Here is a 26,833-nt window from a genome sequence, read left to right as displayed (position 1 = left end):
AATTCCTATTGAACATGTTTATAACCAACCGAAAAAGATATTCCAAACTACATGAAACAGATGATCACCTATTTTATTTTAACAGGCAGAACTGATAGTTTGTGAGGAGAACTTGATATGTTTAGTTTAAAAACAGTTTTCTGCTCAGTAATGGACTTTTAAAAATATTTATAGGTCAGTTAGAAAAGAAGAAAATAGTAATTATGAGACATTTGGTTCTTAATGCCTGATAAATCTTTGTGTTTTAAAATAAATATTTGAGAGACAACTAATGTAATGTGAAAAATATAGTCTTACTGAAGTATGTTCAGAAGCACAAATAAGCTTTATTTTTACTTATTGCTGTGGTTTGCTTAACAAAAGTATTTAAAATATAAGTATTTAAAACTAATTAGGTTGGATAAGAAAAGTTAAATGAAAACTAAAATTAAAACGTTTTTTGTGATTATTCCTTGATGAACTCGAGCATTGTATGCATTTTGACATTACATGATGTCTCCTAATATTTTATTTGCCCTAAACTCTTGATACGTGATTTATTGCTTTGTTACAATAGTCAAAAAGAGTTCAGAGAAAAATTAAATTAAGTGAAAGTGGTTATGAAGAGAGTAAGAGGTCAAAACTGTCTATTATAATCTAGAATCATTATAGAAAAAAGGTACTTTGACTTAATTTCACACCTTTCAGCTCTTCGTTTGTCTGTACACATTTGGCTTTGCTATAGTTAGTTTTAAGATGGAAAAAAATAATAGATAAAAGGAAAAGTTTAACCAAAAACTTTTGATATTCATTTTAGAGGTTATACATGTAAAATACGAAAACTATAAGATGAAAATTGGTATTTTCATTCTTATATAAAATTCACCTTTCACTCAGAATGACTTGGTGAAGACTTTGTAAACTCAGAAGAATATATCATAAATAAATTTTATCAAGAAACCTAATTTTTGTGTACAAAACAAAAATAATATTTACTAAAAGTTTGTCTAATTTTTGTGAAAATACTATAAATTCAGAACTTCAGAATGTATAATTTCATGGTAACATGCTGGTTATGAAGCTGGTCTAAATGACTAATCTCTTGTACAGGGATATCAAATGAAATTTGAAATATACTTTTACAAGTGTTTTCTACTTTGTTAAAATATTAATTTTGAACGTAAATTTTAACTGTGGTCAATATCAATATTAACATGGCCTAGAGGTTTTCATAATCCTGGCTAATGCTTGATGTGAAAAATTTCCAAGTATGGTTTAGTAGGCTGAGATCCTTCTCTCTCCTCTTTGATCACACTTCTGCATATCTGTCTGTTCAGAGTAGTTAAGTAGGTTTGAGGTAGCAAATATTTTGCATTCCCAATCAAATGTTGTATGCTCGTACGTTTGTTAAAGTGACCTTGTTCTTTGTGAACACGGTGCTTAACTAATCTATTTCCTCTTGTTATTGCAGTCTTGTAACTTATATGCTGGTCTATAGTTTAGCTTGAAATACAACAGTTTACCCACATGCTAATCAAGTCAAACCACTCAGTAAAGTTGCTTCTTTTTTTGTGGTGGCTTTGAGTCTGACAAGGAGGGGAAACAAATGGAGTGTAATATGACAAATATGTCCACAAATTCTTAAATAGCATTATGAAAAAAAAGAAAAAGAAAAGAGTTCATTATGAAAAATAATGCAGAGATAATATGGTTCTTTAACAAGCTCCATTAATGTATTTAACCTGAAGCATTGGGACTAAACAAGGTTTTATGCAAATATGAACTTTTGTACACTTACTTTATACTTGAATATGGTTTATTTGTTTTTAAGATGTAGGTATACTACCTAGAAAGCAAGTAAATTGTGTTAAGAATAATTAGGATTGTTGAGGTGTAAATAAGATTTGTAGAAGTTTAAAAAAATTGTTGTGTTGAATATGAATCTTTCATAAAGTTTTGCATTTTAAAATTGTAGGGGTTATCTTTTGGTCAGTATGAGGGTAAGATAGGAAGTCCTGGTATATCACCTCCTGCTACTCCAGTTCTTACAACTGAAGTGGCTCTTGGAGAAAGAATAAAAGAAGTTCTTAATGGAGAGGACTCCACAAGTCAAGAAGAGGTATCAGCAGTTGTATTAACATGGGTTGATAATTTTTACAATTATAACTTTAAATATTTTTGTAGTTGAGCTAGCTTATTTAAATTTATTCTGCATGTGTGAGACTGTGTGTGTTAATTTGACATCTGTTTTATGGTTTGTTTTATACCAATGTGAAAATCTACTGGATAAAATAGTTTGAACCTACAGATCATCAGCTGCTACAGATAAATTATCTTATTTTTAGATTTGAAAATTATATGAATTTACAACTATGAAATTTGGAAATATTTCATTGTTGACAAACTTTTTAAAGAAATAATCAAAAATGCTTATCTTAGCCATAGATTTTGTATACTGATTTTTATATCTTCATACATTCTTACAATACTTTCCTATAAATATATATGTAAACATATTCTTGACATCACTGATTACTTTCCTATAAAGTTTTTATTTTATAAAACTGTAAATCTGATATTTGTTGTGATTTGAAAAACAATGTGCACAGTTATGCTGTGTTTACATTAATTTGACATACAATAAAAATGGCTTTTTACCAAACCTAAATTATTAGTAAGCTGACATTCTTTTAAATTTTAGACAGAATGCTTTATGTAATATATACACCCTCATTGGTAAGTTGTTAAGCTCATTATGTTAAAAATGGGGTTTTGATACCATGGTGGACAGAGTGTAGATAGACCAATGTGTAGCTTTATACCTAAACAACAAACATTTAATATATATACATTATAAGTTTTAAACCCATTAGATATTTAATTGCTTATCTTTACTTAAATTTCTTTTTGGTGATTTTTCTTTTCCAATTCTTGCAGTTAATTAGGTTGATAAGGCCTACTATAAGCAAGACTTGACACAATGACCCTGTAAAAGAAATGAAACTTTATCTGATTGATTGCAAAAATCAAGACTTCAATTGTAGTGGAGGTTGTTCACAAGTTCATTTTCTTCTTGGAGATTGTTGTCAAGCTAATCTTTTTTCACTCTACTTGAATCTTTGCTGAACTGAAAGTCTTCTTGGATTTCACAGTAGCTTAGAATGGGAAAATAGCTGTCATAATGTGCTCAAAGATTGAGAAAAAGTGACTGGTTAAAAATCAGTAATATTGATTACATTATGTAACAAAATTTTTACTTTTTCTTGTTCCTGGGTAGAAAGTGTTATTTCCCAATTGCTTATGCCTACAGTAAATGGAAAAGATCTATTTTTCTCTTCAAACTTTGTTTTTGTGACCTGGAAGTGTATAACGAAAACGTGATGGGAAACTATATTTGGGGGCTGATACATGAAAGTGATTTACATTATAGTCTCATATCTTGAAAAACTACTCACTTCTAAACATTTTTGTTCATTTTTGTATAACTTTAGCATAAATACATGTAAATCTTGATTCATATGTTATTTCATATTATTCAGATCTTATGTAAATGAAAATGTGCAAATTTGCCCATTTTTACCTAGTAAACAGGTTAATTTCTAAATTTCATTATCCAGGTCACAAAAGCAAAGTTTGAAGGAAATAATGGCCATTTTCTGTACTTTGACAACATAAGCAATTAAGAAATAACACATACTATCCAGGAACAAAATTTGTGTTACATAGTGTTATTATTCATGTTACAAAGACAGATTAGCACAATTTTCTTTACATCTATTATGTATTTTCGTGCAGGCACTTATATTGCCACATTATATGAAAAGTTCTGGATTTTCAAAAGACTTTCGGTTTTCTACGGAATATATTTAAATAACCCAAAATTAAAATTTTATTATTTTTCTATATGAAATATAAAATCTTTTTTATTATTGAAAATATTTCAACTCACAATAATTATATTTTTTAAAGTAAAAACAATTGTTAGTTTATTATCTAAAAGTTTTTAAATTCAATGATGCAGTTTTGCCCTCAAAGCAGAGTGCACCCTCCAAGTGTGGTAACATTAACTGGAAGATGTTATAAAATAAATATTTGCTGATTTTGCAGAACTTTTGGATTTATTATAAATTTCATATTTACCCTTACCCACTACACAGCATTACATTATGATATGAATTGAATGTTAATTTAACTAACACTATTTTTTATTATCATAAAATACATCAATTACTGTTTTTGCAAAAGAATGAGTTTGTCTGCTGCTGTTTTGAAATTATTAATTTTGATCACAAAATTGAATAGTTTTATTCAACTGTATTGTCATATAATTTTATGAGTTAGATAGTACCAAGTCTCCAAAATTGTGTAATTTCTTAGCTTTTCTATCTTTTCTTCAATGCCAAATCTTATAAAAGAATAGTAAAAATGTGCATTTTAGGTTTACTGACAATTAGTTGGAGTTGGTGTTTAACAAACTTATTAATTCAGATTAGCTTGGAGTTAATCAGCAATTAGAGTGTTTTCTAATTATGATCCTATGTGTTTTATCTATCTGTTAAGTGAAGAGTTCCTCAGTGTATCAATAGTAAGTTTATAAACTTAAAATCCCTTCCTCATGGCAAAATTAGTGAAGATAGCATTTTATGTGGCATTGCAATAAAAATAAACAAAAATGCATCTGAAGGTTTCCTGCTTTTATAAGGATCACTATAATTCCAAAACATTCCTACCATCTACTGATGCTTTAGCCATTCTTCAACTTTTACTTTGCCTGTAACATCATTGGTCTTGCTTGCTCCAGTCTTTTATACCCCAAATAAATATCCTTGGTTTTGTGACACTCTCTACCCACTTCAGTGCATCGTCTGTCTTGGTACTGTTTATAAGCACCTCACTTTTTCTCAACATAGTGTTGTTTACAGTTTTCTTTGTAGCAGTGCTTTGTTTTCTTTGATTGCAGGCTGCAATTTTGACATTGCCTTGTGGATTACTGTACCATTACAATTTCCTAAAAATTTATTACTAATGAATTTTGATGCAATGTTTTCAGGCATAACTTCCTGTGCTACTGTTCTCAGCACAGTGTGTAGTCAGACCTCTTGTATTCCTTCTTTGTTATGTGGTGTGTATCTACTATTGGAAAGGAGGCCCACTCTCAGTTTAGGCTGTCCATGATGTGATTGATTGTGAGGCAGAGACATATATTGGTTGTTTTTTCTGAGGATTCTGAGGCTGCTTTTCTTGATGATCCAGAACATTGTGGGGCAAATTTGGACAGTTTTCCAGTACGATTCTGTTGTAAGTCGGTTTCTTATGAGACTAATTTGGATCAACCACCTCCTGTTGCTTTACTTTAATTAGTCTGTTGAGTTTCTGAAATTTTTGTGCTGTATTTGGTGGGTTTTGACTCTACTCATTCCTTGATAATGGAGATTTTGGGGGAACTCAGTTTTTCCTCCTTCCATGATATTGATAGTTCATGCTGGGAGATTTACTACTTTATTTCCTTATTGGATATACATACCTTGTACCCTCATTTCTCTGTTTGCATGCTTTGACTTAACTTCATCAGATGGACATATATTTTGATTCTACATACCAGATCCACTTTGGATACGTGTGGATTCAGAGTAGACTCAGTGATCACCTTAAACAGATTACACCTTCTTGTATTTGTTTGACCCTCAGGTTCTGTTCAATGCTTTATGGATGCTCAGAATAGAATCAGTCCTTAGTTTCAAGGTTCCTTCATTCAGGCCAACTGCAGCCAATGGCATCACTGTCTAGATGGGTGGGATTTATAGGAGTGTTCTTAGAATTGATGGACACCTGGTTTTCATCTACTGCAGATCCCTAAGTATTTCAGGTTTCAGCATAATGGTTGGTCTTTCTGTTCACTTCTTCACATCCATTATCTTCCCAACATGTGGTATTTACATCCCCAACTTATCAGTGGGAGGTGGATTTCACTGCACAACAATTTTTTTGAAAGTTTTGCTTCCTGAAAAGTTTTTGCTGATTGTGACAGGTATGCACAAGTATAGTTTTGGTTTTGCTTCATCACATAGGAACTCTGAGAAATAGACAGTTAACTGTTTACCAGCAAAAACGTATTTAATTGTGTTTATGTTTCTAACATGCTATTAAGTTCAACATGATTAAAAGTGTTTTGCTCTTGAATTTTGTTTGTATTTAATGTCTGGTGCATCACGTTGCAGTGTCTAACAGTAGTCAGCAAGCATTGACAGATTCCAGTTGTCTTGATATCATTTTTTCATTGTAGCAATGTCCTGGTGAAACTTTTCACCGTGTTCATCACTGACAGCACCGAGATTTGTGGGGAAGAAGTCCAAGTATGTGTGGAGAAAATTAATCTTGAGTGACACGTTGCACTTCATTGTTTTGTATGCTTTGAGAAGTTTGTCTACCAGCTGAATGTAATGTGGGGCTCTGTAATTACCAAGAAAATTGTCAACAATGTCTTTGAAGGTTTTCCAGGCAATTTTTTCTGGCCCAACTAACAGGTCTTTGAACTGCTTGTCACTCATAACATGTCTGATCTGAAGGCCAACAAAAATGCCCTGTTTGATCTTGGCCTCAGTTTTTCTTGGGAACATCTGTCTTAAATATCGAAAACCTTCGCCTTCTTTGTTCATTGATTCATGAAATTCTTCTTAAGTCCCAATTTTATGTGAAGAGGAGGCAAAAAAATCTTTGCTGGGTTGATAAGCAGTTCATGCACCACATTTTTCTGTCCTGGAACTAACTTTTTTCGGAGTGGCAAGCTCTGTCTAGAATAATGTCACTCTTTGGCATGACTGTCCCATTCACAGATGAAGCAACAGTACTTTGTATAGCTGAGCTGCAGTCCCAGTAAAAGAGCAATGACTTTCAGATCTCCACAGGTATCCCAGTTGTACTTACTGTACTGGATGTGCTTCAGCAACATTTCCATGTTCTCGTAGGTTTCTTTCATGTGTGCTGCATAGCCAACAGGTATTAAAGGGTGAATGTTGTCATTGTGTAATAGAACAGCTTTGAGGCTTAACACTGATGAATCAGTAAAGAGATGCCACTCTTGCAGGTCATAGTCACAACCCAAAGCAGAGAACAATCTTTCGATGTCAACACAGAAACAGAGACTGTCAACTTGTGCAAAGAATTTGGTTATATCATCTTGGCGGCTTCGAAAAACAGAAATTTTCATACCTGGTGACAACAAACACCATTCCTGCAGTCTGGGATCCAGCAATTCAGCTTTTGCTTTTGACAGACCCAAATCTCTGACCGGATAGTTTAATTCTGACTGTGTTATGATATATGGATTGACTGAAGAGCACGGTTGAAAATCCAGATCAATGTTGCTGCCAGTTCCCTGCATTGCAGTTTCTTCATCTGGTTCATCTGAGGTCCATTCCTCTGGTGGTTTAGGAATTGGAAGACTATCATCATGTGGCATGAGTCTTATTGCTGAAGGCAGATTATGGTATTCAACTGACTTACTGTTTTTGGCAGAGAAACAAAACATATTAGTCAAACAGAAGTAACAGTCCATCACTTGGTCTTTCTGTTCTCGCCATATCATTGGGACAGCAAACAGTATTGTCTTTCGAGTGCCTCTGAGCCAAGCTCTCAGACAAACAGCACATGTGCACAACAAATGTAAGGTGCCCATTCATGTCTTGGTCACCAATTTTACAGTCGAAGTGCAGATAATATGCTTTCTTCACAAGAGCAGTCATTGAGCATCTCTGATGAACAAGAGAAAACTCGCCACAAATATAGCAGAATGTATCTCTGCTGTTACGACTTCGACAAGAAATGTTGACAGACACCAATCGTCCTGTAAAACGTCTGTAACATCTAACTTACTTGTTACAGTGCTACTGTGTTAATGCTATATTTTGAAACAATAAGTACACACTATAAGGTCTATATTAATCCAATGAGCAGCATCTGTGTGTGCAAGCCACTTTTATAGCCTGCTGAGACAGTGTTAAGCTGGCTCCGGCCTCCCCGTTCTGCATACTTCCACAGAACAGCTTCCAACCTGGCCTGATTTTTCATGCCCAGACTGCAAAAAACATTGTTCCTAGGACTCTTATGCAAACGAAAATTTTTGGACACAGATATAAGACAAAACTGAAGATTTCGATAAAACAGTACGTGATGGGCAAATTTGGATGTGATTTTCATGATCAGCAGCCAAAAATCTATAAGGAACACCCAACAGTGTTCAAGAAGCAAAAACTTTGTTGTGCAGTGTTTTCGTTCCAAGGCTATCTCAGAATTATTGGTCACAGGGATGGTAGCAGGAGTCAATCCAGTTCTTCCAGGATCTTATTTCTATTTATTTGTTGTGTCTGAGATGATGAGAGGTTGGCAGATGATCATTAGTCTTTCTCAACTCAGCCAATTCTTTGATTATCTCAAGTTCACACTGGAGTCCTTTACTCAACCTACAGTGACATTCTTCACCAGGTCTGTGGATGACCAAGTTCAATATTGATGATGTATTTCTCCATGTTTACATGGTGAATTCATACTGCTGCTACCTATGTTTTATGTACAAGGGTCAGATTTTATCCTTAGTCTTAGCATCTGCTCCATATGTTTTCTGCAGGATTGTACAAATTTTTCAACATGTTTTAAGCTAGGCTCAGCAACTCCCATCTGGCTCCAGGCTATAGAATGAGCAGTCTGGCTCTTACTTGGATGGGGTTCTATTTTTTTTGGGGGGGGGATGTGGTATCCTTTGAATCTCAGATTCTTTCAGGAAAAGGATATATTCTGTCCCTTCATTAGTTACTGTGCAACCAATGGATATGGAATTTCAATCCATTATCTTCTTCATCAGGAGCAATGTCTTTGTTCTTGAGTGATGTTTGGATCAGATGAACATTACCATTCATATACTTGTACTGCCCCTTTGTCTGGATAAAAGTGACATCTGTTCAAGCTTTTAGCCTTATGTACCACATATCACCCTTCCCTTAATAGGTATTTTTGTTGCTGCTGGCATAATCACATCATATATCAGAGTTGTTTGTATTCCATGTGCACTGGGTGTTTTATAACTCCACTTTGGTCATGATATACCTTGATAAGCCCTTTTATTCTCAGTCCTTACCACTCATAGACTATTATGAGTAAAGCTAAAGTGAATCATGCCTGTTTCAGCTAATCATCAGATTTCATCAGTGTGCATTATTTCTCTCCTTTCTCAGTGGAACTAGGGAACCCTTCCAACACCTAGTTTCCTGTTGCTGGGATGGTGAACAGAAAATTTTCTTGTTTTTGGAGAAGGTGAAACTGGGGGCTCCTGAATGTTTTTGCCAGATATTGGTAGGAGTGTCACTGTTCATAATACTGTTTCAAATTTGATGCTAAGTTATTTGGTTGAGATGTGCATGGCCATTATTTTTTATTATTATCAGTTTAGTATCTTGTTTATGGAAGGAGGTCTACTATCTCCTGATAATTCCAAATGCAGAGAAGTCCTATCCTAGGTAGTTGGTTAAGTACAGTGTTTTATGTCCTCTCCATAATTCTGGAGGTGAACAGAATGCTCCTTGCCAACTTGGTGGGGAGTAAGGATAAATGTTCATAACTCTAAACCAAATAAGTTTTCTTCCTTTTACTGATCAAGGCATACATGATCCCATCATTCCAAGCTTGAAATATGCCTTTTGTACTTCTTCAGATATATGAGAAAAATTTATCCACTTTGATGTTGCTTACTTTCTCATCATGATCCAGTGGTTTGTAACACATTACTCAATGGCTACAGGTTGGAATCCAGTCAAAAGTACATCTTTATATAACATCGTGATCCAGAGGTCTAATTTATATTGGAACTATGTTCCGAGTAAAGAGTATATCTGTTTCTGGATGTAGTGCAGTTCCCCCACTTTTGTACCTCTTACCTAGGTACACTCCTGATCTATACAGATGCTTCTTTGTATGAATAATGCCCTCACTTGAGCCCCTTCATCTTCTCAGTATGGGATTCTAGCTAAAATGTAAGTGGATGGTAAGTTTGTTTTTGAAGTTAACATTTTCCTTAATTGAAAATGTATTTCCAATAATACTTACCTCCACTAGCACTCTCCCACCCTTTTAGCTAAAGGATGATATTAGTGACTTGGGTGGTGTAAGTCTTAAGAAAGTGATTACATTATCTGAGTGAGGTACTTATTTACAGTAATAGAATAGAAGGCACACCGATGTGGGTGGACAGTGTTGCAATGGCATTTAAGCATGGTAAAAAAGACTAGAGCAAGTTAGACCAATGCTCAGATGGGCAAAATCAAGTTTGAAGAATAACTGAAGTTTTAGTGGAGATAAGTATTATTGGAAATATATTTTCATTTTAAGAAAATGTTGACATTCAAGTATAAAAGTATAAATATTATAACTGTTATTTTGAAATATTGTCACTTTTTTTTTACTAATTAAATGTTCTCAAATTTTGAATTAAATGTTTCACATGAATTAATCCACACATTTGCAAACATTACATACTTGCACTATAACTTTGATATAGCATCTGTATCTTCAAAAAATTGGTAAACTTTACTAAAGATTACAAGTTTTGTGTGCAGAAAATCAGATTTCTTAATAAAATGTTTGGTTTTGAAAATATCAAGCCTGTTTTGTTACTAGTTTGATGCAAAGTGATTTCATGTTACGATTATAAAACTATTCTTCATCCCAAAAATCTGAGATAATGTTTTCATAAACTTTGAAACTTCTAAAATACACTTCAAATGTTTGTTTTCAGTAAGACTTTGTTTTATGTTATTTTCTATGACCTAATTATGTGAGGTTTGTCATTTGGCCAACCTTTCAAGCTGTAAAATAATTAGGAAAGAAATGTAAATTGTGCTTTTTTCGTGCTAGAATGACTACCTATTATAACAAAAGAGAATAGAAATGTTTAGTCTAAACAGCTTAAGTCTCATAGTGCTATATATTTGTATGTATATTTTTTATTATATTGACCTTCCAGTCATGCCTAGCTAACATTACCTAACTTGCATTAAAGTGTTGCATATCCAATAATATAAAACTGACCTTTAGTCTTCCCTGTCTTGGATGTATTTTAGTTGACTGGTATTTTGTAATATACAATCACATTTCAAATTTTATACATTATACATGTATGTAGGTTATTGGTATTTAGAAATAGATTATTAAACTTAGTTTTTTTTTAGCTATGACCTTTTAAAATTATTTCACATGTGATAGTTATCAAAAGAAAAAATTTTAAGGTATATATATTTTCTGTTGAATAACCACAAAATAATAAATAACTACACTGATACTGCAGTGTACCATTGTAATTTATTAAATTTATTAAGTGAGATGTGTTTAGATTTAAAATAATATGAAACTTCAATCAAACTAAGGACACAACCTACCTACTTTGAAATCTTGATTTGAAAGAAAGTGGTCGCATTTTCTAATCTGTTGATTGCTTATTCACATGTTGTATATTGAAGTAAGTGTACATAAGGAACCGTTTTTAAAAATAGAAAGAGGTGAGCAGGGTCACTGTGTTTGATTTAGCACATAAGTCATATCTCAGCAAAATAAAAAGATACAAATTTCTTATTTTATATTGTAGCTTTTTAATTTTGGTAGCTTGAGTTTCTAATTTGTATGAAACTATAAACATCTAACTTTAAACAGTGCTGCATTCACCATACCATGTGAATCACTAAAGTCTATATTTAGGTGTGTTCTTTTAATATTTACTTTTAAATCAAGAAATCAACTCTTATATAATATTAAAGTTTGAATTATAAACTAAAATTTGGTTCCAAACTTATTGACATAAATTCATAAAATAGTAGTTCAATAAAATTTTGAATCCAATTCAGTAATGCTGCCTTTCACCCATGATCCATAACAAAAAGGTTAGGTATGTTTTTCCTCCTCTCTGTTATTCCTTAGCAAAATGTAGACTAACTTTTAATTACTTAGATTTTTTTTTTGGTAGGTTTAATAAACACTATTAATCTTTACATCTAGTCTTTTACATTTTGTGTAATTGTGAGTGAATACTTTTTTTTACATTTTAGAGTAGGAAATTTTTCTACATGAAAGTAGGATAAAATTGCTAAAGGGGTTTTTGTAAAATTGTGTTTCAAACTTATTCACACCTGAGAGAAATTTATTATAATGAGAAAATCAAGGAGAAAATGTACATTTTTTTACTGTGGCTAAATAGCTAGATGCTTTTTGAGATGAAAATATGGTGTAAAACCAAAAAGAATGCAACTTCAACACCTACATGAATTGTAATGTTTATGTAAGCCTGAAGTAAAGCTGCTTGTGTGTGAAATGTTCTTTGTGAAATTTGAAGTGTAGAAAATAAATCTGGCTCTTCCTTATGAAGTCTTGAACTGACTGTTACTGAATCCAGTGATGCATTGTGTGCTTGTAGTTTATAGAGCTGTAGACTATTTTATTTTCTCATTTAGTATTATGCTTTGTTCTTCAGGAAGAAAAAACCTTTTTTCCTAGACCTGTGGACCTTAAGCCTTCTACAGGTGCTATGCTATCTTCATCTAATCATCAGGTATTGGGGCTTATAAAGCAAATGCCTTACTTTCTTTCCTTGGGCTCTGTTTAATTCTTATTTTAGCCTGAAAGTAGTCTTTCAAAACAGGATGCTGCTGAAAGTTGCTATGACACTTCTTAAGTAATAACTAATTGTAACTATGTATAATTTAATAAGAGATTACAGAAACCTTGCCTATTATTTCATGTAAGCTTCAGTTATAGTTCGACTGAACTATAAATCACAGTTTCATGATTTATATAAGTGACAATTTGCCATTAAAAGGAAATAAACACATGTTCAGTATGTGAAATTGACATTGGTTTATAAACAACCAATAAGTAATATGAACATATATAGATATAAAGTAATTACAAAATTATGTATGGTGCACAGATATCACATACTTCTTGTTTGACAGTAGAATGCATTTATTTTAGGAAAAGTTGAATAAAATATGAAAAAATTCTAAATGAACCAAAGATCTCTATTTGCAGTTATAACAGCTCTTCAGAGGTATGTTGAGTTAATAATTAGTTGTAAAGTAGTAGCTTTTAATAGATGGACAGGGTATCACCATGAGCCTGTAACAATTGATGTGCTTAATACAGTAACAGGGTACAAAAAGGGCATATATCTAATACGTATATTGTTTTTACAGAGTGTAGTAATAAATATTCAACCATTGAGGCACATATTGTTTGGAACACAATACAAATCAAAACAAGTAACCTTCATAGACATGTTACTTGCTGAAACCTCTACTTGCATATTTACAGTGATGGTGATGCACCAGTTGCTTCTAACAGGGTGTCCCCTTTTTGGACAGAAATAACTATACAGACTTACAACAATAAAATAGGCAGTTTGATTCCCCTCAGTAGACATAGCAGATAGCCCAATGGGACTTTGCTATAAGAAAAATAAAAAATCTAACACAGTATCATCACTGACAAATAATTAGACAAGAATGTCACAGTGATTGCATTAGAGTTTCTGTATGAATATGTAACTAGTGATGTAAATGTTGCATGTATCAGAACATTATTGAATAAGTATCCAGTCAGACATGTTGCTTGTGATTGGGTGATCAGTATTAAATATATAACTGGTAATGTACATGTTACTTGTTACATTGCGTAAATGCAGTTATGCCCATTCTGCCTATAAATGTCAGCATGAATATGTAGTCTTTGTATTATGTATCTTTCTCCCTTTTAAGAATTAAGTTTTAAGTAATTATTTAATGTGTTTTGTACAAGTTTAATAATATCTTCAGTCAAACTGTACAAGAAATTTGGCAGAGAAAGGTGAACTATTGTACCACCAACATTCTAATAATTTACTCTATGTTAGGTAAATTATTATTTTAAAGTATATTTTAATTAAACATTCAGTGCATGCATATAATTTTACGTAACAATAATCTCTTGACTCTTTTGACCGAGTGTTTTTGTTCAAAGCATCTTTTATTTTTATTATGTGTCTTCACATTTACATTTAAATTATCTAAAATGTACTTTGGTTTGTTATGGAAATATTTACGAATTAGATATTTATTTCTTCTTGCTTGCTACAAAATATTATGACTAATGGTTAATAAGTAATAATTTCCAGTAAACTCTTAAGAAGATGGTGAATGTTTGGCACTTGTTTAAAACTTACTGTTGGATATACAAATCATAATATCAATAGTTGCAGCATTTCAGAAGGTTAAACTGGTATCTACAGATACCAAAACAACAAGGAGTGAACCCATGAACTAGATGATATGAAAAACTAGTGGATGAATATGTTGGTATTTGATTGGTTGAGCTTAAAAAAACTAAATAAAATAAAATGTTGCAAATTGTCAACCAGTTGATGTTGTTTTTCTATACATGAGAATCTTAATCAGAAAATCAGCCAAATTAATGTATAAAACTGTAAATTATGTCAAAAGAAAATTTATGATAGGTTTACTAATCTAAAGGTTGCAAACACCATTGAAAATCAGTTTAAGTTGAACCTGGTATTTATTTCATACTGTTTTGGAATGTCAAATTGATATGAATACAGTTAGTGACATTTCATGTGTTCCTTTCTGTCTAGCAATTTATTCTTGAGAAAAACACTATTCTATAACAGAAGTTCCAAGTTTGTTTTTTTTACCAACAAAGGAGGATGACATTGAGGGGGTTTGGTTTAAATTGACATTTAGTGGTGTTTGAATTTTGACAGCCTTTGAATTAACAAACTTTCCACAGTTTGTTTTGTTTTTTGGCATAATTTCCAGTTTTATATATTAATGTGGCTGATTTTTAGTTGATTTTATCATCAAGATTTCTCATGTATAAAAACATCACAGCAAATAAAATATCATTGTATCCATTAGCTATTTTTTTGTATTATCTAGATAACAAGTTCATTCTTTGTAGTTGTTGTACTTGATAATATCAGGTTGATCTGGTCAAATGTTGTAATTATGCTCTGTATATAATAATAAATAATAAGTAATAATAAACATAACAAGGTACTTCATTTATTTCTTGCTCATCACAGAATCTAGTATTTTTATAAATACATTTTGTTCAATAATGCTCATTGTGATAATTGTGTTTCTTCAGGTGTATGGTACACCACCTGAAAGCTTTTGTAGCTCAAATGTTATAGGTGAAGTTGGTACTGTGTCACCAATCATGTCAATGGAGGATGATGATGACTGGCCACCAGACTCTCAGCCAGTAAGTGCATTATTGTTGAACATGCCTGTTTGAAATTTATTAAATAATGCATGCAAAAAGTTTTAAAATAGTGTGAATTCTTAGAAAACTTATGAAGTAGTGGAAAACTATAAGAAAATTGTTAATTTTTGAGAATATATGTGGAAATCAGGCATGTTTTATTCTATCATGTTTCATAGATATGTTTTTGGATGTTTTTTGCAGTTTTTCATTGTCCTATATGTATATACACACACACAGTCTTTTATTAACTACACAGAAAATATAGTTATTGTTGAAAGTCATTAACATACAAATATCATCATGTATTTAACTGATAGCAGCATATTTAGTTTTCTTTTGTTCAATTTCTTTTTTTATTGGAAAAGGTGATTTTGAGATTTCTCCTGTACATTTTAGTATATATTGTTATTGTACCAGTTCATTTAGTGAACTGTTTGTTTTTGAATTTTGCACAAAACTACTCGAGGGCTATCTGTGCTATTTCAGTGAACTAATCCAAACAAGTTTATCTAAGAACTTGCCTTTTCTAAGATTTCAAAATATACATTTATTACTAACTTGAATACTTTCGGGTTTTATCACTAGTCTTGAAGCAGTCACAGTGTGAATTTTGGTGTACAAAAATGTTATTTCTTGAACCTGTAAGGTTTTCTAAAATTCTTAGATCAGTTGCAGTTTTTGTATGTTCATAAGACATTCTTTAGAAGTTAAATTTTGAGGTCTGGAATTTTTTATACCATTATGTCCAGCAAAAAATATTTTTATTATCATAAGTTGAAAACAAGTTACAAATAAAGACATCTTATGTACATTATAACAATTCTGTATTGGAGAGTTAGTGTTTACTATAGTTGTTAATTTGCTTAATGTAGTTTCACAAATTTTGGTGAGCTTTTAATAAATATTAAAGGCATATACAAAAAAATCAGAATTTTTAATAAATTATTTAAAGATTTGTCTTTGTATTTACTATAGTCAGTCCTAACTCAGACTCTGACTCTATTCTGAGTATAAGGTGATTTTCATATTAAGGCTTAAACTACTTTTTCGTCTTACAGTTTTCATATTTTATTTGAATAACTTCTAGAATCTTCTGAATGAATAGCAGAAGTGTTCTCTTTTCAGTAAAACTTTGTTTTATCTGTAGTTTTTCTCTCTCTTAACCCTACAGGAGCTCCTTCTACTTATTGGTTTTGAAACCAACACAAAAAGAAATTGCAAAATGAATGTATACTAACTTTGTTTTCTTTGTAACAGCAGATTGTAACAGGAAACTAATTATTCATCCTAAACAGCCTTAGGCTTATAAGAGTTTACATCTGTTTTCATTTAATATTGTTGGTTTACTGCTTTGTGAGTTATCTAATTACCACGAATAGTAACAAGTCACCCAGCAAAGGTGTGGAGAGCTTTGGGTAAAGAAAATTTGAGCTTACATTAAATGACATCTAACTGTATTTTCTTTGTGCATTACTCGAGGCAAAAATGTATTTAATTATTTTAATTTATCTGACAAGTATTTATTTTTTACATATAATCTTTATTTATTAATTTCTCTCTTAAAAACTAAAAATTAATAAATAAAGATTATATGTAAAAAATAAGTAATTTAGTACTTCAGAATTGAAGCCTTTTACTTTTGGAAGCTGGTTTTTATTGGCCCTAAATTTTTTCATTAAGTTGGTTTTCCAAAACATAATTCAAGTAGCTTTCAAATATTCATTTTAAAACACAAAAAGTAGAATAGAATGCCCCCAAACTACTGTAATTTAATTTCCCTTCTGATTGACCTATAAAAAGGTTTAAAAAATTATATTATTGAAACATTGACTTTGTCCTTCATTCGATGAAACCTGCTTTGTAAATGATGCCTTTTACTGAGGTAAATTAACATAAAGATATCATGATCATATAGTTTACAAATGGCCTTTTTGTTGGTTATAAATATATACCATTGACAAGTAATGGTGAGTAAATAAGTTATTTTGAAAGCATTAAAAATTGGGAAGAGTTTTGGTGGTGGCTCTTACAAATTTACCAATTTTTCAGAAAGTAAAGAAGATTGGCCATTCAACATTTATGATTTGTGTGTATAATTAGTGGATGTTATGAAATCCATATGAGAGATGAATGAAACTTTAAAATGAAGAATTCAGAGCAGAAAGACATTACATTTTGTATACGAGTGAAGAATAAACATTTATTTATACATTTCGTTTTAAAATTAAAGTATTAAGATTTAAGTTTTAACTTGGATTTTAATGCCAAGTTTGTTGACACACATTGTTAATAAAGTTGTTTAATTAATTAATTTGATTTTTGAATGTAATTCTGTAGTGGTCTTGACATATTTTGACTCCATCTGTGCTCTTAGCATTAACAAAAAATTGTGATACACATTAATAAAACCAAGTAAATGTGAATTATTTCTCATTAATCTTTTCAAACTTTGCTACTGCCTTGTCATCATTATGAATAGCAGTTTGTTTAGCATAATAAATCTCTCTGACTGAGTGTATGGTATTTGAAATATTTGTTTTTAGGTTGCTAAAGGAGTATGCATTTATGTAAGCATTGCTTCCTGTTTATAATTGTACTGAAAACTGCTTTATTTTAATTCACCATTTTTCTAATAGCCAATGAATATAATTACAATTTAGTTGAAATAATATAATAGGATAATTCTAGTAGCAGTAAGTCAAAAGGATGTATTATTTGTGTGTTCATTGTTACCAACCATAAACTGATTAATGGTACTTGTTTATTTTTATAGGGTCAGCAAAACAAGCATGGCCCATTTGAGACAGCCTGGAAATTGTTGATGCATCCTGCACATTTAGCTGTATTCTTATCTTACCTGATCTCCAACAGCGATCCCTCTAGTTTGGTGAATAAAATTAATTAATTCTTATAGACATTATGTATACTTGGCATGAAATGAGTAGTATTTGTAACTTATGTTTTGTCACCAGGATGAACCTGTGTGTAGATATCTTTTTTAAGTATTTTATTACATTAAATACATAATATAAAAGACTGATATTTTTGCCTCAAAGTTAGCAAGTTTTCTAAACAAAAGCTTTGTTGATACAAATGAAATAGCTTTTATATTGAGGAAAATTGCTTGTTTGTTTCTTTCTGAAAATTTATTTATATATAAGACTGGTTGATTATATGGTTGTGACACTTTGAAAAAAAATTTAAAAATCTGTAAGTATTTACATGCAGATATGACAATTATAAATGATTTCATAACTATATAATTTTGAAATCAAATAATGTTATCAAGTTTAACAATCTTTAATGGCATCCTTATGCAGTCACTGTGTTGCATCTGAGAACACTTTTGAATACATACAACTTGTTTTATATTCAGAGTTTGCATTGTGAACAGCTGTGCTTTTAAAGCTATTAAAAGTTGATGGGTAATAACATATTTTAATGCATAACTCATTTTAATTTGTAAACCAAAGCTTTTGTTTGCCCCCAGTAGTACAGCAGTATATCTGCAGACTTACAACTCTAGAATCCAGGTTTCTATATTTGTGGAGGGCAGAGTACAGGTAGCCCATTGTGTAGCTTTGTGCTTAATTACAAACAATAACAGCTTTTGTTTCTTTACAAAACTTGATCTAAGTGAAGTGTCACAGAATTTTTGTTATTTTCCTTTACATTTAAAGCTGTCAGGAAAACATTATCTATTTGCATATGTGGAAAATCAGCTTCAATAAGCTTTATTATCTCTGTGCATTCAGTAAAAGATTTGTATAGTAGCTGAATGAAAAGTGTTGTTCTGTTATGGAAAAATTATGTTTCTGATTCTCACTCAATGTTAATTAAAGGTAGTTGATCCTTTCAGTGTGTTTAAATTGAATATTATGAAGGCTGTTCATTCAGTTTGTCTGTAGTTGTTAAACTAATTACTATGGAATTCTTATGACCTGAAGACATTCCTAAGAAATTTAGTAAGATTTATAAATTTAAAATACAAAATGTAATGTTTGTCGTCTTATTTGCATAATTTCCAAAATGTATTTAGATTTATAAAGGATGAAAGTAATTTAGAAAACTGCCAAAACAGATTGTGAACATTTCACACTTTTGATTTTATAGTAGATGTTCTGAAAAAAATGTTTTTATCAAAATAATATAGTCAGAAATGTTAAATTTTTCTTTGATGTAATATATTTATTAAGATTATTACATTCACAACTTCATATCATTCCACTTACCTTTTCATGCATTTAGATGAGTTGGTTTAACAAATATTCTGCTTAAGAATTGTTGATTTTGGTTACAGTTTTTCTATCTTATTGCACAAATATATGAGGAAGGAAATGGAAAAGAAATGAAGAAATGGGCATATGAGATCTATTCTACATTCTTAGTGCCTAAAGCTGTAAGTAAATCAAGATTCATTCATATTTTTTCAAGGAATGTTTTTCATTTAAAAAAATACATTGGTTGTTTTCTATTAATTAAATCATGACAAGATTTAATCCTCTAGATGGGTAGGCCAAGTCATTACAAATTCATCCATGCCAGTCAATACATTTCCTTTGGGTACAAACCTTGTACAGAAAGAGAAATTAACAATTTTTATTTCAGAACACAAAGTGATATGTAATTTTATAGATGAAAATCTTGGCTTTTACTGGTTATAAATAATGTATTAAAGTGAGAACAAACTATTAACAAATCTTGAAAGAGAAGATGTGGTAAGCATGGAAACTGATTTTCTATTTGATAGGCCTCCAACAAAACATGATTGAAGGTTAGGAATATTATGTGGCCTCCAACAAAACATGATTGAAGGTTAGGAATATTATGTGGCCTCCAACAAAACATGATTGAAGGTTAGGAATATTATGTGGCCTCCAACAAAACATGATTGAAGGTTAGGAATATTATGTGGCCTCCAACAAAACATGATTGAAGGTTACGAATATTATGTTTTATCTGGGCAATGATGATTTTACACTCAGTAATTTATGTTAAATTTCATTCTTGTTGGAGGGGTGATGAGTAAATTATAGAAGATGAGATGTCTAGAAAAAAAGTCACATTTCTTACTCTACTTTAAAGCCTGGATTTTTAATATTGCTTTTTATAAAATTAAAACCCTAAAACTTGTACAGTATTAAAATATGAATCATTAGCTATGAGTTTATGCTATACTAATTGGTATAACATAATAAAAAGTAGTTTGGTTAAATTTTGAATATAAGTCACTAAAAACCTTGTGACATATGCATTAAAGGATGCCTGTGGCAAAAGGTTTAATAAATCAAATTTAATATTATATAAATTGTAAGTTTCTAATATTATAAGAAAGCATTTTAAAAGTCCTCAATCTCCTCCAGAAGGAAAATTGTGAAGTTTGTTCACTAGATCTTGTTCCTTCTAAATTATTTACTTTACTACCCTTGTCTTGTATGAAATTTAATGAAAATTACTCATTATAATATATATATTAGTAAAAAGACATTATTTATGTAACCTTCAATCTTACTTCAGAGATGCCAACCATTATGATTTGAGCGTAATCATTACGATTTTGGTGTATACATTACGACTATACCTAATACAGACAAGTATTACGACTTGTTGCAACTCCCAAATTATTATATATTATATAGGCCTATACAATAAAGTGATAACTTGTTCCCCCAGGACTTGAAAGGGGTGAAAAGAAAATTTCTAGTGAGATACAAATAAATTTTGATACTAAATAAAAGACATAGTCCAAATGGCTATTTGCGATAATCATGTTTGTGCTTGAAATAATAAAAAGTATTTGTATCTTTGACGTTTACCAATAGTTTGAGTGCAGTGCTTTTCCATACTGGGTATGTGGGGGAATCCATAGTTACGTCATCAGCACTCGCGTAGATGGGTGTTTCTCGTTTTATAAGCGACATAGAAACACCAATGCAATAGTTCAAAAGATGAAAAAAAAACAGGCTTCATTCATCAGATTCTCTTGTTTCTGGCAAATCAGTGGTAGTTAATAGTTTAGTGTATCTGGTCATTGTCACAAGTCAGAGTTTTTTGTACAGTTTGTCACATCGATGGCGGGGATAAATGATTGTTTCAGATATACAAAATCGGCATCTCACCAACAGAAGTCTGAGGCGAAGACAAAAACAATGCAGATAACGACATTTATGAGTAATAATTCAGAATATGAAACCATAAATGCAGAAGTGATGTTTACGCAATTCGTCATTGCTCATAATTTACCCCTAGCTGTAGCCAATCATGCAGAACATCTATTCAGAAAAATGTTCCCAGACTCTGATATAGTGAAAAAATATGGCCTGTGCTCAAACCAAAACTACAGCCATTGTACAAATGTTGGGTTGTGAAGGTGACAAAATGATTTCAAGCATACTTACTAATAGTGTTTACAGCAGTTTAGCCACAGATGGATCCACAGACATGGATGACTCAAAACTGTATCCAGTGGTTGTACGATATCTTCACCCTTTGCTTGGAAAAATTGTTTGTTCTCTTTTGACAATTGTGGAATGGAAAGAAGTTTCAACAGGAGAGAATATTTTCAAGCTTTTGGACCACGAACTGACAAAGAGGAAAATTCAGTGGAAAACTGTTTTAAGAGCCTCACTTATGTCTGGTAAAATTCAGTGTCTGTCACCTCATGAATATTGCTGCCCAGAAAGCTTCCAGAGAACTGCTCTGCCCAGTTTCTGATATATTGATAGATATCTATTATTTTCAGAACAAAAGTGCTAGCAGAAAACAACATTTCAAAGAGTTTCAAGGATTGTATGACAAAGAAACAAGAAAAATTCTACAACTTGTTTACACAAGATGGCTATCTTTTCACTGTGAAAAGGAAAAACTAGATTCAAAAGGATCTAAACGTGCAGCTCAGTCAAGCAGCAAGACTTTAACAGTCAGGATATCCTCTTAGCCACACAGGGACAGAGTCAAGACACCCTCCCAGCCCCACAGGGACACACTCAAAACACCCTCCCAGCCACACAGGGACACAAGATAAACAGTTTCCAAAAGCAGACAAAGAAAAATTTGATATAACTCAATATATGTTTAGGCAGTCTGACCTTGAACTAAAGAAGAGACAATCAATGAAAAAAGAGATGAAAATGAAAGCTAGCAAGGAAGTTACCAAGAAATGTTATGCACAGAGCAAGTTAGATAAGTTAACAGTTTTCTTGGATAACAAAATGAACTTGTTATTTTGTCTTTTTCTTCAGTCTGCAATTCCTCTATTTGAGCAAGCCAATTTGATATTGCAAAGAGAAGAACCTTGCATACACATTATGCATAGAACTCTGATTACACAAGTTAAAAATATACTTGTCAGATACATCAAGCCAGAATATCTTAAAGGCAACATCACTGAACTTGACTACAACAATGAATCCTTACACAAATCTGATGAGGCAGTTTCTATTGGAAATACTGCCAAGGATTACATTGTTAAATATGAAAAAGACCTGGACCTGATCAGCTTCAACACCAGTGTCAAGAAATACTATATTGCAGCTACAAATTACATGATGAAACATTTCATCAGAAGATGAACTTCTGATTCATGCAGAGGTTGCTGATTCAAAACTGAAAGTCAGCAAAGATTTCTTTCTCTATGCTTCTTCACAGACAGGTATCCTGTCCTTGTCAATACATGTGAGCACGACACTATTGACAAGTTGGAAGGGCAATATTTGAACTATCAAATTGATACTTTCTCAGAAACTGTCCTTCAGTTGAATGTTGACAAGTTTTGGGTTCAGCTGTCTACAGTTAAGGATGGAAATGGCAACCAGAAGTATGACATTCTGTGTAGGGTTATGCTTGGAATTCTTACATTCTAATAATGACAGTGAAAGGATATTTAGTTTAGTGACTAAAAACAAAAGCAAGTTCAGACCAAACTTGAGCACCTCAGTTTTGAGCAGTATTATAACACACAAGATGTGTATGCAATCAAATGGAAAATGTTATAACTCCCAACCATCCAGAGACATTATCATGAAAGCAAAGGCTGCAACAGCTGCAAAACTTACAATAAGTGTCATAAACATAATATAAACTAGTCCTTATGCAAAGGCTTTCTCTGCTTACTGTTTGTGCATGTTCAGTGTTGTTTTACCAGTATGTTTGTTACTCTGAACTAAATAAAAGACATATTTACAAAAGAAAACACAGTAATAAATGAGCAATAAATAGCAGTAATAAATAATAATAGTTATAATAATATAATAATAAAAAGCTTAGAGACATTGGTCATGCCTAGTAGTTGCAAATGATAAAGGGCTTTGTCTACAATCATTACGCTCAGTCATTTGAAATAGTTGGCATCTCTGTTACTTGTTTACAGGGCTATAAACAAGAAAAACCATTTTTGCCACACCCACCTATCACATCCACTTTTTCACAAATTGCCAATAATGTGATCTAACATTTCAGACCATATTTATAACCAATAGAAAGGCAAAGTTTTAGCCTATCAAATAGCATGCTATGTTATGTTGTTTTCAGTTTAGAATATTTGCTGTTTAATTTTCAGTTTCAAATTTTCTCTCAATGTTCAGAGTGTGAAACTTTGGGAAGTATTTTAAGGCTGTTATACCATAGTTAGTAAACCAGTTAAATTATGATAGTTATAGGATATTATTTGCTTTATGCTTGTTATTATTCTATCTTCTAAAGTGTATTATTTAAGTAAATAGAATTAAGTGTACTAGTGTGATCAGTATAAAATACAGTGAAATGAAATTGACAACTGTCAGCAACAAAACAAGAGGTCAAAAGTCAAACTACTATATTCTTTATTTATCATTATAAAAGTAACTAAAATATTAGAATTAGAAACTTGTTAGGGTAGATAAAGTAGGATAATGAAATGTAGTAATTTGTGTTTTTGAGTTAAGTCTGCAAGTAGATCATGCATAATTCAGTACATTAACATGAAGTACTCCTTTGCTAAGTGAGTTACAACTTATTTGAGGGGAGTATTTGTTAGATGAAAGGAAAATAAAACAACAAAATTAAGTGTATACAAATGTATACTGATATGAGCTTTAAGCCACTTATGATAATTAATTGTAGTTTCATGTTAGAATTTTTAGTCATTCTAGAAAAAAAAGGTAATTTAGATTTATTTTGTATTTTTCTATGGTATATACAAGGTCAGTCAAATTACCAAACCCATAGAAAAGTAGTGTAGAGAAAATAACAAACAATATAAAGTTTTACTAAATAAACATTTAATAGTTATTTAGAAGGTTTTAGAGTTATATAAATTAAATATGAAAAGTTTTCAAGTGAAGAAAATTGTTTTTAAACTTAATGTGAAAATCATGTTTTTACTTGGAGCAGTCAACACTCTGACTACATACTTTCACATACAAATCTCTGGTTCAGTTACTTAATCAAAAAACATTATTTTTTTTCTGTGTACAAAGAACTTGTAACATTTATTGAAAGTTTGCTAAATTTCATGAAGATACACAAAACAGTAAAATGTTATGACAACTCAGTGGTTGCAAGGTTGATCACATCAATTGACCCTGGAAAAAAAATTAAAGTGTATTTTGTAAATTCATTAACTTTGTAAATTTTAGAAAAAACTGTAGCTGTGTCAAAGAAAATGCTGAAATAATATTTGCCTAGAAAACTTTTACATGTGCTATTTAAGCATCAATTAAGTTAGTGTGACAGAAATATAAATAAAAGTCTAAATTTCTTTTGTAAAGATAATATGATTTGCTCGTGCATTTACTTGGTCAAAGTACCAGTAACACTGTCATACAAATTAGTTGCAAATTTATGACTATTCACTCAGTATTAAAAAAGTGAAAATAGTAATATCATTTCAGTAAAGACCAAATAACAATGGACTCCAAACACTAGTTGTCATCTGTTTGGCTGTTTTTGCAACAGTAAATCTATGGGTAGTTTTGAACTGCCTGTTAGAAATTGAGCTGACACAGTTTTGATAATATATTTACATGCTGTTATCAGAGAACTAGTAGTCATTCATTTAAATAGGTGAACAGTATGTATGGTACATTTATAAATTTGAACAGTATCTGAAAAATTGAGCTATAAGGAATAAATATTATGTTGTCTTTTTAAAAAATGATAAAGCCTAGTAATAAATACAGATTTAGAACTAATTTTGAACAAAAGAGTTTTTTTGTGTAAAAGCTCTAAGGTAATATATATGGATGCATGTAATCTGTATTGTTGTGTATAGCTTCTTGTTTTTATTGATATTTAAGAGGCCTTGTCAATGTTTGTGCACAATATTTATTTTTTGAGAAACCCAATAATAACATGACTTTCAATCTCATCATTTTACAGTTATGTGATACTGAAGATTAAGACTCACGATTAATCCTGGAAATCTTACAAAAGTGTGTTGTAGAAATGTGTGCATGCTGCTATTTATAACACTTTGAGAAAGTTACCCTTTCCTGATTAATGAATTCAGGTACACTGCTAGGTATCATTGTATAGGTTTGTTTTTTATTCCAAAGAGTCAGCCCAAACTTGCTTGTTAGCATGCAAGGATACTGATTATAAAGTCCAAGTTGAAACCCACAGTATGTTACATATATGATCTGTATTTTAAATTGTGTGCATAATATAGAAACCACAGTCATTCTCACTATTCTGTTCAAAGTGTACATCTAAGCAGCTAATGCTGTTGATTGATTTCCATTCTTCAGGTTACTAGCTCTTATAGTGACAACTGGGATCTCTAATAACATACCGCTGTTTGTTATCCTTATTCTGAATATTTTGTGCTTAATTATTAAACATTCATATGTAAAAATAAAGTTCCAGAACATTTAAATTAATATTCACTTATTCTGTTCATGTTGAAGTAATAATTTTGTACTAAAAGTTTGATTTATGACTAACAGTCAGTTTACTTTCATAGTAATGGTTACAGATATATCTTTTCTTGACAATAAGGTTTATTTATTAGTTAAAAAGAGTCTGTTTATTATTTCTTTTGTAATTAATTTACATGATACTGATTTAATTCAATAGGCTTTTGATCACACACCAGTATTTTGTGCACTGTTTGTGAAAGAGTTGTGTTAATTACGTTTATCCAACTTTATTGTAGTTTTATTTTTCTTGTCACTAACTTTGTATATGATATGTGGTGTTTTGATCAGAAATTTTAGTTCTTTATAATATAATCTTGTCAGAATTTGTCTTCAGATATACTAGTATAATATCCTGATCAGATTTTATGTTGTTTATGTATGCTTTAATTCCCACAACTGTATAGATTAATTTGTCTCAAATGTATCATTCATCTTTTATTTGTTAGAAACTGTTCTAAGAAGTGTAAGGTAATAGAGGAACATAATAAGTATTAGTTCTTTAAACAGCATGATTTATTTACTGAGTAATTATGAATGTGAGAAGTTTATACACTATAGATGAATTACAGCTTTAATAATCATAATTTCAGCTTTGGCCAAGAATGAATGCACCACACTTTGACGACACTTCACAAACATTTATTGTACAAATAAAACTCCATTAT

The 26,833-nt window shown here is 31.2% G+C and overlaps 1 protein-coding gene across 5 annotated transcripts in view; it reads left to right on the top strand.

Annotated features, from left to right (window-relative positions):
- Positions 1 to 26,833, top strand: part of LOC143238617 (rho guanine nucleotide exchange factor 11-like) — a 222,027-nt gene that overhangs the window by 71,151 nt on the left and 124,043 nt on the right. For 2 of the 5 annotated variants that reach the window (XM_076478988.1, XM_076478991.1), the window contains exons 11-15: positions 1,955 to 2,098; positions 12,488 to 12,565; positions 15,154 to 15,270; positions 18,047 to 18,160; positions 19,574 to 19,672. In XM_076478988.1, the coding sequence (XP_076335103.1) occupies positions 1,955 to 2,098; positions 12,488 to 12,565; positions 15,154 to 15,270; positions 18,047 to 18,160; positions 19,574 to 19,672 (552 nt within the window). The remainder of the gene's footprint in view (positions 1 to 1,954; positions 2,099 to 12,487; positions 12,566 to 15,153; positions 15,271 to 18,046; positions 18,161 to 19,573; positions 19,673 to 26,833) is intronic. The other 3 variants (XM_076478990.1, XM_076478989.1, XM_076478992.1) reach the window with 3 other exon arrangements.

The sequence above is a fragment of the Tachypleus tridentatus genome, chromosome 13 (assembly GCF_004210375.1).
Source record: "Tachypleus tridentatus isolate NWPU-2018 chromosome 13, ASM421037v1, whole genome shotgun sequence".
NCBI classification, from domain to species: Eukaryota; Metazoa; Arthropoda; class Merostomata; order Xiphosura; family Limulidae; genus Tachypleus; species Tachypleus tridentatus.
This window is presented reverse-complemented; position numbering and strand designations above follow the sequence as displayed.